We start from the raw sequence: 18,000 nt of genomic DNA, 5'->3' as shown, positions 1-18,000 counted from the left end.
CATGTAGGGTTCTGCTCCAGCCCTTGAGTTGTTCAATGTTCGTAACTATATATTTTGCAGCACCAAGGCTTGGCAGTTCAAAATACTGAACATTCCAGTCTGCATGATACCCTTAAGGGGCAAATTACTTGGAACTGCTTTTCTCTGTCTCCATTTGCTGGTAGATGGACATAACCTATTAGTCTGGACTGGTCTGGCATGACTAAAGTAAAGAAGATTATCAGATAAGAACATAATTTTTCCTTTGAAGTACAGATGAGGTCATTTGGTCCTGAGCATTGATTTTCAGATTTTAGATTTTCTTTTTGAATAAGTAGTTGCCAGGCTTTATTTATGTTGAGACCTTTGTCACCTTAAGGCTTTCTGCTTAGACTAAAAGTGAACATAATTTCTAGTTCTAGACAATTTTTCTGTCACACACTCTTTTATCCTCTTAGTTGATTTTTTTAAAGAACATTCTGTACTCTGTAGACTTGACCAATATTGTACCTTGTGTTTTTTGTTTTGTTTTGTTTGGTAAACATGCCTCGTGGACGTCATTTTACAGTTGAAGAAGTTCTAAAACCACTTGAAGATTTGGAAATGAAAAATTGGATCAGATTCCAACATCACTGAGGAAGATATGGCCAACACAAGTATTTTGGATAGTGACAACAACGAACAATCTGACAGTCTTTTGGAAAGTGATGGATATGATTCAAAGCATTCATCGATGAGAATGGCTCATGAGTGTGGACATAGTCATCCAAGCCGTTCATCTAAGACAACCGGTCAGAGAGGATCTCCACAAGTCCTTGGGCGGGTTGAAAGATGACATAATGTATACATTGCTTCTCCAGTTGGGGAAAATTTGACCTGGCTCTGACAGAACTATATGGGAAGTTATTGACAGCATTTCTGCTCCAGAAGCAGAGGCCCAACAAAACGTACTTCAAGAAACTCCTAGACCGACACAAAACATTAAATAAAAGAAGACAGCATGAACAGCGCATGGCAGATGTTTATAATGAAGCTATCCTCCTCTATATAAAAAGTGTACTGAAACTGAGGCAGTGAGACACCACAACTTCTTTAGAGGAACTTAATGTCTTCATTCCTCTTTTTTTTTTTCTTTTCTCCCCTCTATTTATCTGTTTAAATATTGTATTTGTATTTTCTCTGGTTTGGCGTTAGCCTTTCCAGTCTCTTGTAAGCCACTTTGAGCCTGTATCCTGTGGGAAAAGGCGGGGTATAAATGCAATAAATAAATAAATAAGTAAATATGTCCATGATGCGTACAACACAAATGACCTTTCCATGGTAAGTCGTTGGTGTGCTATATGAGGACCCAGATTTTATTTATTTCTAGACATTTGATATACTGCAAATTGAGCCTATACAGATAACTGAGCAGTTTACAACAATAAAAACAAAATTCATGTATTCTGAAGCTGTGGGTGGGGGCAGAAGAAATAAAGACAAAAAGAAGAAATGAAAGGAAGAAGGAGGGGACAATAGATTCCAGGAAATTTTACATTGTATGATTTTTTTTTTTTATTGTTACATTTGTACCCCGCACTTTTTCCCACTCATGGCAGGCTCAATGTGGCAGGCAATGGAGGGTTAAGTGACTTGCCCAGAGTCACAAGGAGCTGCCTGTGCCGGGAATCAAACTCAGTTCCTCAGTTCCCCAGGACCAAAGTCCACCACCCTAACCACTAGGCCACTCCTCCACTCCATTTAGTCAACAAGAACACTTTGGTTGAAGACAGATAAATTTGCATTGCTTTCAGTACATGGCGAGCAAACCTCATAAATTTGGAATCAAATTCTGGCTTGTAGCAGATGCCGAAATAAAGTACCTTTTGAACAGCTTCCCATACTTAAAGACGATCACCGACCTGCTAACCAGTCTCTTTCAGAATATAAGCTGCTGCTAGACCCTTCCTTGAACAAGGGAAGAAATGTTGCTACCAAGATTTTCTTTTATTTCAGTCAAAATAGGTGATAATTTGAAGACCAAGAGTACAAGCATCATAGGAACATTGAATTGTTCGTGAAGAGAAGTTCCAACATTGGCGAAAAACTCTGAGTGAATCTCTACAACGTAAATAAAAATGATCTAGTACTGAAAACCCTCCATCCAGATGTCCACATTGGAGCAGACAAAAAAAGATAACCTGACACAGTGGCCTTTTAGAACAAGATGAAATCAGGGGTCGGCACTTCGGATCAAATGGCTCAAAAGTATTCCATGAAACAGGAAAGCCATAGATGGCCACTCCAGCTTTTCCACATTGTCCTTGATCTGGCTGCAGTCAACTTGTTGTATAATACTGTTACTGGCAAGTAGATAAGTGAACGCAAGTTTATCCTTCAGTTAGTTTTGAAGCTTCGACAGCATCACATCTCCTTGAGAAAGTGTAGGCTGGAAGCACCTGTCAACCAGGAAGAGCCTGGAGGAAACTTCAAATGATGAAGTGCCAGATTGCAATGTGCAACAAACAAAACTATGGAAGTTTGTGGAACCTGCAAGAAGCTCATGTGTGGTGGGAAATGTACCAAAAAAGTTGAGAAGCTTTGTATCAATGTGGCATGCATTCCAGAATAACTAATATTTATAGAATGACTTGTTTTAAAAATACCTTTGATTTTTGCCTCCATTTCTTCAGTTATTTCCCCTAATTTCTGTAATTATTTGAAAAATGAATTAACTCTCCAAAATGGCTATAACCTTGCAGTAAGAATATAATCACTCCACAAATGTATTTGTTAAAAAATGAATTATAAATGAGTTATAATGAATACATTTTTTTGTTGTTAATACCTTATTTGCATGTAATTCTGTTCAGTAGTTGTAAGTTACATCTCCTATTTTTATATAAGAAGCAATTTTAAATTAGGGTCAATGTCACTGTTGGTGGTTCTAGGAATGGAAAATTTATTGGTAATTCTAGTGTTAAATGTTGACATATGAAATCAGGCTCATTTTGGAAAGAGAAGGATGCCCATCTTTCGACACAAATCGGACGATGGGCGTCCTTCTCACAGGGTCGCCCAAATCTGTATAATCGAAAGCCGATTTTGGACGTCCCCAACTGCTTTCCGTCGTGGGGACGACCAAAGTACATGGGGGGGTGTCAGAGGCGTAGCGAAGGTGGGACTTGGGCGTGTCTAACACATGGACATCCTCGACCCATAATGGAAAAAAAGAGCACTTGGACAGCTTTACCTGGTCCTGTTTTTTTTTTTTTTTTTACGACCAGGGCACAAAAAGGTGCCCGAACTGACCAGATGACCACCGGAGAGAATCGGAGATGACCTCCCCTTACTCCCCCAGTGGTCACTAACCCCCTCCCACCCTAAAATAACATCTTTAAAAATATTTTTTGCCAGCCTCTATGCCAACCTCAAATGTCATACTCAGGTCCATCACAGCAATATGCAGGTCCCTGGAGCAGTTTTAGTGGGTACAGTGCACTTCAGGCAGGCGGACCCAGGCCCATCCCTTCCTTCACCCGTAAGGGCTATGGTAGTGGTGTACAGTTGTAGGTAGTGGGTTTTGGGGGGGGGGGGATTTGGGGGGCTCAGCACACAAGGTAAGGGAGCTATGTACCTGGGAGCAATTTCTGAAGTCCACTGCAGTGCCCCTTAGGGTGCCCGGTTGATGTCCTGGTATGTGAGGGGGACCAGTGCACTACGAATGCTGGCTCCTCCCATGACAAAAGGGCTTGCATTTGGTCATTTCTGAGATGAGCGTCCTTGGTTTCCATTATCGCCGAAAATCAGAAACGACCAAGTCTAGGGACGACCATCTCTAAGGATGACCTAAATGTCAAAATTTGGGCATCCGTGACCGTATTATCGAAATGAAAGATGGACGTCCATCTTGTTTCGATAATACGGGTTTCCCGTCCTCAGCAAAACTTGGGCTTCCCTTTCGATTATGCCCCTCTTAGTAACATTTCTCCATGGTTCCTACAAGAGATAAGAGTTCTAGTTTTCATCACTGATTTTCTTTTCTTTTCTTTTAGCGTTGGTAAATCGTGCATCAAATGCCGTTCAGTTTCGCCAGCTCCAGCTCTACAGACATGAGATGCAGCATTTTGTGAAAGTCATTCAGGGCTATATCGCTAACCAGATATTGCATGTGACATGGTGTGAATTTAGGAACAAGCTATCTGCCGTTGGAAACCTGGAAGAGATTCACAGAACACATGCAGAGTACCTCAACAAAGCACTGTTCCGGTAAACAGTTACCACTCTTACACCTAATCAAGGAAAAATACTAGGGGCCCTATTTACTAAACTGCGCTATAGACGCGCTATCATTTTTAGCACGCGCTAATGCTAGAGACACCCATAGGAGTATATGGGTGTCTCTAGCATTAGCACGCGCTAAAATGCTAGCGCACCTCAGTAAACAGGGCTGTAAATGTGGTTCCAATGGTCATGTGCCAACATTTTAGGGGCTTTTTCAGCACTACTGGATCTCACATTTTTTCTCTTTTCATGAAAGTAGCACTATTGGATTCTATGCTTTCATGCCTACTTGGGGGTTTGTAATGTTTTGTAGGGCAATGGGAAAAACAAAATTAGGTGGCAAGAGCTTTCAGAAAAAAAAAAAGATGCAGCCAAAAAGCAAGAGATATATTTAGTATACATGGTCCTACTTTCGTAGAAGTTTGTGCATGGAGCTGATTGTCTTCCAACTGTGCATTAACTGGGGGGGCATTTAGAAGTCGGTCACTGTGTCAGACTGGGTTTGTGGAGGGCATAATTGAAAATAAAAAGAGTCTATATATATATATGCTTTTAAAGGAGTAGCTGTAAGACAAAAAAAAAACAAACTTTATAACAAAAGTTGGCAACTGAAACAATTAAGAGTCCCCTTTTTAAATTTGAAGAGGGGTGGCAGCTGGCAGTTTCCTCTGTTCTTTTGGGCTTCCAGCTCATATGCTGTGATCTGACACCGTGGACCTTCAAATGCAACTGCCTGAGGATTATTTTTTTCTCCAGTTATGTAATTTAGTTCAGTCATTTACTGACACATTGACCATGCACTAGGACTGTCCTTGCATGATGACTGTGACTCCCCTGGGGCTGTGAGCACTGCCTCCACAGCATCCCCAACCTCACTTGAAGATGGGAGCCAGGAATGGAAAGTGGATGTGTCAAGGGTGGATTGCCCCAAAGAGTAAAATGTAAAGGTGATGTATCTAAGATATACTATAAATTTAGGACATTTTAAGTGTCAGAAATGCTTAACATCTGAAAGAAGTAAAAGAAAATACTTAGCTTTCTTTGGTGCCTCTGAAAGAATATAGACAGAGTATTAAGGCAGTTTTCAAAGGATTTTCTCCAGATAGCTAAATAGCTGGGTACATTCCTTGGACTTAAAACTTTCCTCCCCTTAGTGCTCAAACAGGTATATTTATAACAGTGGACTTCTCTACTCTAGCACCCATTTTTAAAAGAAAGCTATTTATCTGATACTGTCCCCACCAGAGAAAGACATAGACATAGAAACGCATATTCACACACAGGCAAAGGTGCATGTTCAGGGGCTGGACTGCTGCCTGCTGCTGCTCCTGTGTACATTTAGTGAGTGTTGTCTCCCCCTACCAGCTCTGCCATTTGTCATGTAAAGTTATTGTAGTGGTGCCAGTTCTTTGCCTCAGCCTGCAGTACCCCCTTCACAGTTTCCCCATCCCTCTCCCATTACTGTTCTTTTCCGCTGTCCAAGACATTCACCGGTTCCACTGGCTCCCCACCTTCCCTCCTGTGACTAGAGCTGCCTTCCCATTGGCTGGATCCTAGCCACAGTCTCTGCTTGTAATAATGCTGAAAGCACACTCACTCATACATGGGCCGATGATCAGAAGCAAATGCAGGCGCTAGAGGCTGTTAGCGCCATACTAGAGCCTGTGTTTGCTACCGCCCCACAATCAGAGCCCCCAAGCATGTGAAACAATGCGCTCGTGGGCTCTGAATGCAACTAGCATGCACAGGGCTCTTAGCGCAAGTAGCATGCACAGGGCTCTTAGTGCAAGTAGCATGCAAATGCATGCTAAATGTATTCCTCCCCAATGATCAGCAAGCAGCGCACCAAACAGCGCTCTGTCTGCAGCAAACCCTATGCCAGCTAGGAGCTGGCATTAGGGTTTGCAGACAATTAGGGAGGAATGGTGAGCTCTGTCCAGCATGCATTTGCATTCTAGTAGCCCCCCACCCATTCCCCCCAATGCAGCATCCCCCCCCCCCCCCCGCAGGAACACCGACCCCCCCTCCCTTATATAGTGTGAATCCCTGCCCAATGCATCCCAGGATGCGCAGGGCTGGACGCTGCCATTTTTGAGGTGGCGCAGATGGAGGAGGAGGGAGGCCACCTCCCTCCTCCAATTAAGGTAGGGGGTGAGGAAGAGGGCCGCTAGGCCACCAGGTCAGGGGGGGGGTTGAATCGCGGCCCACTGGGCCACCAGGGCTCTATTTGAGGGGATGCTAGGGGAAGTTAGGGGGGCTGGAGACCCACCGGATCTCCAGCCCCGCCCCCCCCCCCGAACTTGTGTCGGGAGGACTTGAAGTCCACTGGACCTCTAGCCCCCGTGCTGCTTGTCTCGAGGTGGGGGTACTAGGCCACCAGGGCCATGCTGTTTAGGTTCTGGTGGTCCCATGGACCTCCAGCCCCTGTGTTTGACAGGTCTGGGCTTTTGACAATCCTCCCGCATTTTACCCTATGATCAGCAATAATAGTGCGCATAAATTTACATGCTATTATCTCTGATCATAGGGGCAGTATTTTTATAGTGCTGTTTGGAACAGTGCAGGACTTTTGATCATCTGCCCAACAGTGAGGAGGATTGAAGAGCTGAAAATGAGAAGGACGGATCAGGATTTTTTTTTTTTCGTTACATTTGTACCCTGCGCTTTCCCACTCATGGCAGGCTCAATGCGGCATACATATACAGGTACTTATTTGTACCTGGGGCAATGGAGGATTAAGTGACTTGCCCAGAGTCACAAGGAGCTGCCTGTGCCTGAAGTGGGAATCAAACTCAGTTCCTCAGTTCCCCAGGACCAGAGTCCACCACCCTAACCACTAGGCCACTCCTCCACATTCATTTTGTATGCTATGAGTGCGAGTCCTGTAAAGTGGAACTTAGCAAGTAAAATGTCGTAATACTAGAATTGTATTGTTGGTTCAATATGAATGTGACTGGGCAGACTGGATGGACAATGCGGATCTTTATCTGCCGTCATTTACTCTGTTACTATGAGTCCTAAACAGTGAAAAAAATCCAGCACATTAGCCATTCTTTTAGCTTCCAGAGATGAGTGCAAAAATCCGTACAAACCAGAAAATATCCAGACAGTTGAGAATTCCAGCTGCCTGATGCTGAATATTTCTATCAGGGACCCCCTAAACATTTGATCCCAGGTTTAAACTTCTTTGCCTGGTGTTTAATGTCTTTGATGGCACGGCCCCTGATTACTTCACTGAGAAACTCTTAAAGTATGTACCTAGGAAAGCTTTTCGGTTAGCAGCACCAACATTTATTGTGTGTACCAGATAAGATCAGATTCCAAATCACTAGATTAAATGCATTTGTGTTTGTACGTCCATCCTTCAGAACTGTCAGAAGATGAATGGATGGTTGTTTACTCAGGGCTTTTTTTGTAGGTTAATTAGTAGAAATGAGTCATGGTTGGGGAGAATGATCAAGAGATGCAGGATGGAATGAGAATGTAGAGAAATCATATGATAGCTGAGAGGAGGCACCAAGCACCAGGCCTCCCTCCCACCACCCACCCAGCATCAGGCCGGCCTGCCTCCCTCCCACCCACCACCCAGCATCAGGCAGCCCTCCCTCCCCACCCAGCACCAGCCCGCCCTCCCTCCCTCCAAGCACCAGGGCCACCCCTCCGAGCACCAGGGACCCCCCTCCTCCGAAATTTAAAAGGCATACCTGGTCAGGGTTAAGGTGGCAGCGGCAGCGAAAAGTATGTTGTTTGCTCGGCGCGCCTTCGGTCTTCCCTTCTGTCTCTCAAGCTGTGGTCCCGCCCTTGCAGAAACAGGAAATGAGGGCGGGACCAGAGCTTGAGAGACAGAAGGGAAGACCGAAGGCGCGCCGAGCAAACAACATACTTTTCGCTGCCGACGCCACCTTAATCCTGACCAGGTATGCCTTTTAAGTTTCAGAGGAGGGGGGGCCCTGGTGCTCGGAGGGAAGGCGGGCGGCCTGGTGCTGGGTGGGAGGGAGGGAGCGCGGGCGGGCGGACCAGCGACGGCGCGCGTGCCCTCTCTGGCACGCGTGCCATAAGTTCGCCATCACTGCACTATTTTATTGGGAAAAAAGTGGTGGGGGGATTTTAATTGTATCATGCCTCAAGCTTATTAAAGTAAGGAGGAGTGTAATGAATTTAGTACAATAAACAATAGTTTGCCTAGGCCTTAATCCAACGCTGCCTGATTTTGTTGTGTTTTTTTGCATATTGTGTAGGGGCCTGCTAACAGAGAAAGCTACCCCTGTGATGAACATTATACATAGCATTTTCAGCCTGATCTTGAAGTTCCGTGTCCAATTGATCTCACAGCCTTGGAGCTGTGACACTGAGCAGCAAATGGCAATTCATCCCAACTTTACTGTGATGCAGCAGTCCTATAACACCTTCAAATATTACTCTGATTTCCTTTTTGAAGGTAAGATGACACACAAGCCAGGCTTGCAACAAAACTGCTACCTGCACTGGAAGCTTTTCCAGATGATTGAAATTTATTCTGGTACAGAAAAGGTAGTGAAATGCATGAATCCTTTGTTGCTGCCAGTGTATAGCAGCAGCGAGAAATCCTAAAGCCATTGTTTTAAGGGTCACCCAAGGGTAAGAAAGTGGGATACAAAGAGAAAAGAAATGTGTTTTGTCTAAACTAGACAAATAGAATTTGACACTGATATGCTGCAAGTTTCTTGTTAAGGAGTTCTGCCAGCGTTGCTCCCCCTCAATGAAAACACTATATTCAGTTAAAATAATTGAACAAGGCACTTCCAAGAGAGGGGTCATTAGAGACGGACAGCTGCCTAAGATGCCCTGCCTTTATTCCTACAGTATTAATATACACCAATTTTACTTAAATAGAAGGGAGCTCACAATCAATCTCTTATATATATGCTCAGCTTCAATTTATTTCTTTACACCAATTTATCTCCAAGATCCCCTGACTCAGGAAGGCATAATTTTTTTAGGATCAGTCAGATAGGCGTACCCTCCCCTAATAAGGCTAAATGAGCGTAGCATATATCAATAAGGGGTGTAACGCAATCCTCATCAATCCTTATAAACACTCCCTAGCTCACGGAGATCAAGGCTAATGGCATCCAAGTGGTCGAGGATTTCTTGTTTAGAGGCCTTGATCTCTGCCCTGATCTCTTTGAGACATTTGGCCAGCTCTTTAGGTATTACAGTGCTTAGGGCAGTTCTACGCACCTCAGCGCTAGAGGCAGCTGACCCAGATCCTGAAGTGTTTCACGGATCGTGCGACGCGTGCCTCGAGCGGTTCTTCGCCACTTGCCTCGTCGAGCTCCGCTCTCCTTCTCGCAGCTGGGATGCTATCGTTTTACTCATTTTGTTTTCGGGACCTCCTCACGTCTCCAGAGACCGTTCCCACCACTTTTGCAGGACTGGATGACCGCAAATGAAGCGATTTTTAAGCGGGTAAGCGCGGAGCTATGGGCTCAGGCAACCATTCAGGTCCGTGACGTCACCAGAAGTCCTTCCTTAATGTTTTTTAACTGGATACCATCAGCTCCACCCAACCTGTGACACTTGATTGCAGCTTGGAAGCATTAGTATACATTCACACCAGTAATTATTTCTGTTAGGGTGGAGCCCATTAAAAGGTTGATTTGACAAGTGACTTGTGCATATAAAACAGAGTTTAACACACTCAAATGTAAACAAGCATAAAACACACCACCTATTTTTCCTGGGTGAAGCAAGCGCAGGATTGACACTTATGCTGGTGTTCTTACATGTGGAAATTACTACAGATTAGTTTCTTGTTCCTCTATCTATCCATTGCGACACTGATGTGCCTTCCCAGACTAGAAACCCTGATATAAAATTACCCTCCCAACATACAAAGAAAAACTTCCTGATTTCATAGAACTGCCGTGTTGATGTTAACTAAGAGTGCAAATAAAATTTGCAGATCATTATTAATTGCCATCTAGAAAAAAATCATACTCTGAGTAGTGTAATCTAACTTCAGAATTTAACCACTGAAGGGGAAATTTTCAAAATAGTTGTATTCAAAGTTCACATGTACTTTTTTCAGTTGTGGGCTTTGTACCAAGTTTTCAAGTTAAAGTGCAGATCTGCTTTCACATTGAAAACTGTTGCAAGAACAAAGTAATGTAGAAACAAAGGACATGACAGTAGATAAAGACCATACAGCCTGCCCATCCAAACAAACAGCCCAGTCTCTGTAACCCTTTTTGTTCCCTCAGAGATCTTTAGTGCTTGTCCCATGCTTTCTTGAATTGAGAAACTGTCATTGTCTTCACCAGCTCCACTGGAGGGGGAGGTAGCCTCAGTGCATTTCTTCTAGCAAAAAAGGTGCAAGTACTCAAATGCCAGGGCACCCTTCAGGGGTGGGGTGATCACTGAGGGACCCACCCCACAATAGCCAGGTCCCCTGCAACCAGTCACAGAATCTATGACAAGGCAGAGTTAGTGTGTAGAGCCTGAGTTCTTTCATTAAACCTTGGGGACCATGGGTCAATTTTAGCAGACAATGGAAAAGGTGCCGATACTCAGTACCCTCAAGTACCCCCTCAAAAAAAGCCCTGGGTAGCCTAGTGGTTAGAATAGTTGACTTGATATTCACGGCTGGCAGGTTTAAATATCAGCATTGCTACCTGTAACCTTGAGCTGTTCACTTCACCCTCCATTACTATAGGTGCGTAATATTCATGCAAGCAGTGATTTGTTGTGCTGGGGTCACTAATAGTTAATGCAGTGGGCTGAGAACCTGAAACTGGGTTTGATTCCCCACTGCAACTCCTTGTGACCTTGGGCAAGTCACTTTAACCCTCCATTGCCCTAGGTACAAAAACTGAGAAATTACCTGCATATACTGTGAACTGCTTTGATTGTACCTGAGAAAGGCGGTATAGCAAAATCCCATTACCACTGGGAGGTGGTTCAATTGATGCAACATACCTTCTTTAAATTACTTCCGAGTCTGTCTCCTTTCACCCTCAGCCTATTTTGTTTGCACCTGCTTTTCCATAGAAGGTAGTGCACATAGATTTGGAAATACAGTCTACATGCATTCGTTTTCTTCCTATCCTCAACACAACACCCCACTGACCTTTTACCCCTAATTGATGCTTTGAAGATTTCCCTAAATTAACAGTCCTGCTTTTGTAGTCCCATGTCATTAGGGTTTCACCGGATATTATTCAGGATTCACGATAGTCAAAATAAGATCCCACTAATATTTGGGGGAATGGTGAATTATAGATTTTGCATTGAACCAACGTGCTATAAGTTGTCAAATTTTTTTACTGCTAGATCTTGAACATAAGGGCTGTTGTGTTTAAAATGTCCAGTTAAAGTGTTTGATTGTTACAGCTTTCAGGTATTTTGCATTTTTATAATGACAGGAAAAATGCTTACTTTTTCTTTGTCTGAATTTTTGATTGCAGTGGTGACTAAATTGGTGAACAGAGGCTACCAACCACATCTGGAAGACTTTCTTCTGCGCATCAACTTCAATAACTACTATAAGGACACTTGAGCTCTCCCTTGGACACCAAATAAATGGCAGATATTTAGCTCTGTAAAGTGGCTGTAAATGTTTAGTGTAAATACAATTTGGTGTAATGAATAAATGAGCAAAGGTCTTCCTTTAATTTCTCAAATATGTTGACTGTACATATTCTGAATACCCAAAGCAGAGGTAAATAAGCATCTTTATTATAGGGATGTAGAGGACTAGCCTAGAGATTAGAGCAGCGGGTTGAGAATCAGGGAAGTTGGTATTCAATCTCCACTGCCCCCACTGGTACTCCTTGTGACCTTGGGCACGCAGTCTTAGGGCCCTGTTTACTAAGGTACGTTAGTGTTTTTATTGTGCTTACACTTAGCTTGTGCTCTAACCATGTAGGCGCCTATAGGGATATTGTAGGCACGTACATGGTTAACGCGCGTTAAAAACGTTAACGTGCTTATAACGCTGCTTAGTAAACAGGGCCTTTAGATTGTAAGCCCTTTCAAGGGCAGGGACGTACTTACTGTAACTCTCCTTACACTCAGGTTTGGAAGGGTGAGTAATTAAATCCCAAATCCAAATACATTACTGTTGTGGCATAGTGTCTGTTTCAGTTAGAATACAAAGACACTGCGGTTTTTTTCCTCCTTTGATACGCTTTAACTTTCATAACAGTCTATAACGGCATATAAGCACTATAAGGGCCATATAATCTATCCAATTTATTTATTACTGTGCTGCAGACCCTAGATGATCTCTGGCTTTATCTATATTATTTGCACCATTTAAAAACTAAAAGAAAACTCAAAAAGTATTTTTATCACTTAAACTTTTATTTATTTTTTAACATTGATATGCACATATAAAAAATAACATGCTTAATATTGTATTCTCATAAAATTTGTAAATAAAGTTCAGAAGAACAATGAAAAAAGAACGGTTGATATGTCTTATGTTCTTGTTTTAGTAATAAACAGGGCAAAATCCCTTTATTCTTCACCTCCTTCTTTAAAATACTGAAAAATGGAGTCTACCAAGCCACAAAGGTAACTTAGTTCCTGAAGGGAGAATATGATGATCTTTCATAAGCAATAATGAGGTAAACTTGGAGATGGGCAAATTAATTCCTAGTAATAGCAGTAATATGCATATACATTACAACAACACAGACCATTTAACAACACCATAGCAGAATGATAGAACATTCTTATAATATAAATAATGCTACAAAGTCAGTATGATACAATGTAACATCTTTAATAGGCAGCAGAGGGAACAAATGCATTTGGAACATATTGACAAATAATATGGGTAAGGCAGCCCTGGATCCCTGATGGGGTGAAAGAAGCCCATTAGTTAATCCATATGTGACATGCTGAGTGAAAAGGTACCAAAAGTGGGGTATGTGACTTATTTATACCACAAGATAGAGGGAGATCAACTGCATAATCCTGCAAAATTTCATTCTCAGGGATGGACTATTACATTTTTAAAAAATGAGAAACATTTATCAATTTAAAAAATCCCTCTTTAGATACCTTTTAGGCAGTTGCAGTTTTGAGGCTGTAACACATGGAAAACATTGAAGTTGTAAAAAAAATTACATAGTTCTATTCTACTGACCCTATAGTATATAAAATTTTCAAGAATGAAAGTACCCAAATTTACCCCTCCAAGCTTTTATAGTCTTTATCTCTGTTATTTGGAACCCAACTCTTGGTACCTTTTCGCTCAGTGGATCACATACACGAGTTACAGGTACCTTGAGGACTTGGCAGCAGTATGGACCCTTTCTCCTCGGAGAAAGCATATATTCTCAGTTTGTCAATATGCTACAATTAGTTTAATACACATAAAGTTCAAATAGCACAGGTCATTCAGGGACCCTTTTACTAAGTTGTAGCAAAAAGTGGCCTGCGGCATTGCGAGCATGCCTTTTGGGTGCACGCTGGGCCAGTTTTTACCACGTCCTGGAAAAGGGCACTTTTTATAAGGGGCTGGAAATGGATGCGCAGCAAAATAAAAACCAGCACACGTTCATTTTCGGCCTTAGACCTTACCACCACCCATTGACTTAGCGGTAAGGTCTCATGCGCTACCAAGGCAGTAGGTATGCAGTGCACACTGACTGCCATTTGCCACCTGGTAAGTGCCACATGGTAGAAAATAGAAAATATTTACCGTGTGTTTTCAGCTTGCGCGAAATTCAGAATTACCACCTGGGGCACGCAATAGCCGGACTGTAATGCTGATTTGGTGCATGCAGGCCCTTACGCACCTTTGTAAAAGGGCCCCTCAATATAACATCCACCTCACAAAAGACCAATGTCAATAGCTGATACCATAATGGTGAACTAGTCCATAAAAATGTTAGTAAATATATATATGGAAATATGAAATGCCCTCAGATGATATGAATTCACTCATACAGCGTCTAAATATAGACACCTTCAAGGTGAATTGACTTCAGTTTCATTCGTCGGGCCATTCCAAGACACCAACACCAAATGATACGTGAATTGTGGCTAAATGTTCAACATAATTGTGTTTAAATATTCAAAGCTTGATTGCATAAAATTATTTTCAAATCAAAAGACTAGAAAGCTAAAACTTATCTTTTCTTGATGATCCTCTCCGTGTCCCATTCACTCAATATAACTCCAAAGCAAAAAGCTCTCCCAACTTCGGGCTTTTCTCAGATGTCCTTTGAATATACTCTCTCTGCATGCCCAACCATGGGTTTCATCAACCACGACTTTTTCAAGGACTCAGGTAGCATCTTCTAACTTGAGCAATTAATTCAACAGGGTGCGGACCTTCCAAACACTTAGCATGCCAGCTTTTTTTTAAATTTATACTCCCAAATGGCATTGCGTTACTGTGTCAAAACCTGCATGATAAATCACTTCTAGCAGACTGAGGCAGTATGCTGAAAAAATCAGCATGAAAGAAATTCTTAGCAAATGAACAGATGTAATCACTAACATATTGTATAAGAGGCAAAACATTGACTTCATTAAGCATATAGAACAGTCCCCAAATTCCCTCCCAACCCAACAATAACACTTTCTCAAATACTGTACAATTATAATGAATGAAAACACAGTAACTGATAGCAACTTATTTGCTTAAATGATCAAATTCCATTCTATTGCGTCATTGAGACCCATGGGTGACACAGAGGGGCATTTTCAAAAGGGACGTTCAAGTTGCAATTTGGACATCCTTGCAAAATGGCGAAATCCACGGGCGGGGAAATCTGTATTTTCAAAACAAGATGGACGTCCATCTTTTGTTTTGAAAATACCGCCAGAGACGCCAAAATCCTTAAATTTGGACGTCCATAGATTTGGTCGTCCCTAGACATGGACGTTTCTGACTTTTGGTGATTTTCGAAACCAAAGACGTCCATGTCAAAAACAGCCAAATGCAAGCCATTTGGTCGTGGGAGGAGCCAGCATTTGTAGTGCACTGGTCCCTCTCACATGCCAGGACACCAACCGGGCACCCTAGGGGGCACTGCAGTGGACTTCATAAATTGCTCCCAGGAACATAGCTCCCTTACCTTGTGTGCTGAGCCCCCCAAAACCCACTACCCACAACTGTACACCACTACTATAGCCCTTATGGGTGAAGGGGGGCACCTATATATGGGTACAGTGGGTTTATGGTGGATTTTGGAGAGCTCGCTGTTTCCTCCACAAATGTAACAGGTAGGGGGGGGTTATGGGCCTGGGTCTGCCTGTCTGAAGTGCACTGCAGTACCCACTAAAACTGCTCCAGGGACCTGCATGTGCTGTCATGGACCTGAGTATGACATCTGAAGCTGGCACAACATATTTTGAAAGATGTTTTTTTGAAGGTGGGAGGGGGTTAGTGACCACTGGGGGAGTAACAGAAGGTCATCCCTGATTCCGGTGGTCATCTGGTCATTTCAGGCACCTTTTTGTGCCTTAGTCGTAATAAAAACACGTCCGGGTGAAAACATCCAAGTGTTCGTCAGGGACGTCCTTGTTTTTTTTGATTATGGATCAAAGACTTCCAAGTGTTAGGCACTCCCAAGTCCTGACTTTGCTATGCCTCCGACACGCCCCCTTGAACTTTGGCCATCCTTGCAACATAGTGCAGTTGGGGACGTCCTAAATCGGGTTTTGATTATACCGATTTGGACATCCCTGGGAGAAGGACGTCCATCTTCTGATTTATGTTGAAAGATGGACGCCCTTCTCTTTTGAAAATGAGCCCAACAGCGTTAAGTTCAAATATCCAAAATTGTTCTCTCCTGGCCAACATAAGTTCACAGTCACCACCCCTTATCAAAGGGGTTACATGATCAAGTCATATCATCAAAACTGTGACCCATCGATAAACAATGGATCAGTCATAGTTTCTGTCCATAACTAACTTTTGTGCTCAGTTAACTGAATCCTCATCTGTCTGGTAGTGTGTCCCACAAATAACTGTCCACACAGACATTCAATGACATATACCACAAAGGTGAATTTACAATTAGTCCATGCCCTTAAAGAATATATGTTACTGGTCCTAGGATGTTGCCAAGTCTGTACTGTAATATAGTCTGTTGACAAAAAAAAAATGCATTCACCACATGGTTGATGGCCAATAGGATTACTAGAAGTATTATCCAATGTCCAGCAGTGTGGACCAAACTGTCCCTAAAATTGTGTCCTTGCGTAAAAGCTATGCAAGGTTGTTGTTGGAAAACTGAATAAAAAGATAAAACATGCCAATGAGTTATTTGTGCAATTTCATATGATAATATCAAAAAACACACGCTTTGGAGTTATATCGAGTGAATGGAACATGAAGAGCACCATCAAGAAAAGATGAATTTTGGCTTTCTAATCCTTTTGATTTGAAAATAATTTATGGAATCAAGCTTTGAATTCTTCTACTCTAGTTCTGGATTCCTTTTTCCCTGGAAAAACATTTAGTAAGAGCTATCATCCAAATAAATTCTCTCCATCTCATGTCCATGACCTTAGGACTCCAGTCCTTGGAAACAAAGATTAAAAGTCTTACTTGCTAATGTTCTTTCCTTGAGTCCCTTCAGATCAGAGTTTCTCAACTCAGTCCTCTGGATACACCCAACCAGTCAGGTTTTCATCGTATCCACAACGAATATGCATGAGATAAATTTGTATGCACTCCCTCCATTGCAGAACTTTTCAAACAAGTCCTAGGGACCCCTCAGCCAGTTGGCTTTTCAGGATATCCACAATGACTATGCATGAGATAGGCTTGCATACACAGGAGGCTCATTATATGTAAATTCATCTCATGCATTTTCATTGTGGATATCCAGAAAACCCGACTGGCTGTGGGGTCCCTAGGACAGGATTGGGAAGCCCTGCTCCATTGTATCCAAATCTCTCATGCATATTCATTGTGGATATTTTGAAAACCAAACTGACCTGGTGTGCTCCAAGGACTGGGTTAAGAACCATTGCTTCAGACTAATCCAGAGTCCAACCCTTGGTTTGTGCATCCTGCAAATAAAGAGTCCTGGTGAGCAGCGGCAGAGTAGGAAATTAGCAGGTGTGTATTTCCTCTTGATTCTGGTTGGTTGTTGCTAATTTAGATTGTAAATTGTGAATGGGCTGACGTTTATCTTGTTTGACAGTTGATCCTTTTGTCCTCTTGTTTTTGTGAGAGGATATGTTATTTTATTCCTATGGGCCCTGCTGCAAATAACATGCACTTATTTGAAAAAGACTCCCATACAGTAAGCCTCCTCCAAAGCTCATATATACATCTTTGGATTGATCTTGTGTTAGTCCAATGAAAGATACCGCACAACCTATTTAAAAAATCCAGTTTTCTCAAGGACCTTACAGCTGCCTGAACTCTGCAATGTTTGCAAAAACAGGATTGGCTGTGGACTACATAGGACCATGTATATCCTTGATTTTCACTCCCAGTCCTTGAGGGCCGCCAACAGGTCAGGTTTTCAAGATACCCCTAATGACTATACATGAGAGAAATTCGCATGCCTACAACTTCATTGTATTCAAATCTCTCTCACTCTCTCGTGCATATTCATTAGGAATACACCAAAAACCTGACCTATTGGCATCCCTCAAAGACTGGAATTGATGACCACTTCTATACAGTGTGATGCCATTAAACCTGTGGTTCTCAGTCTCTATCTGCTGGTAGGAGACGGCATAACCCACACATCTGGAGTGGTTTGGAGGGACTCGAGGAACAAAAATTAATAGGACACG

The 18,000-nt window shown here is 42.6% G+C and overlaps 1 protein-coding gene across 1 annotated transcript in view; it reads left to right on the top strand.

Moving 5' to 3' along the window:
• TUBGCP6 (tubulin gamma complex associated protein 6) overlaps positions 1 to 12,199 on the top strand; it is an 85,058-nt gene extending 72,859 nt beyond the window's left edge. Inside the window, exons 23-25 of the mRNA XM_030216649.1 lie at positions 4,014 to 4,227; positions 8,481 to 8,680; positions 11,688 to 12,199. Of these exons, the coding sequence (XP_030072509.1) occupies positions 4,014 to 4,227; positions 8,481 to 8,680; positions 11,688 to 11,779 (506 nt within the window). The 3' untranslated portion in view covers positions 11,780 to 12,199. The remainder of the gene's footprint in view (positions 1 to 4,013; positions 4,228 to 8,480; positions 8,681 to 11,687) is intronic.
• The last annotated feature ends 5,801 nt before the right edge of the window (positions 12,200 to 18,000 follow it).

This window comes from Microcaecilia unicolor, chromosome 10 (genome assembly GCF_901765095.1).
Source record: "Microcaecilia unicolor chromosome 10, aMicUni1.1, whole genome shotgun sequence".
NCBI classification, from domain to species: domain Eukaryota; kingdom Metazoa; phylum Chordata; class Amphibia; order Gymnophiona; family Siphonopidae; genus Microcaecilia; species Microcaecilia unicolor.
This window is presented reverse-complemented; position numbering and strand designations above follow the sequence as displayed.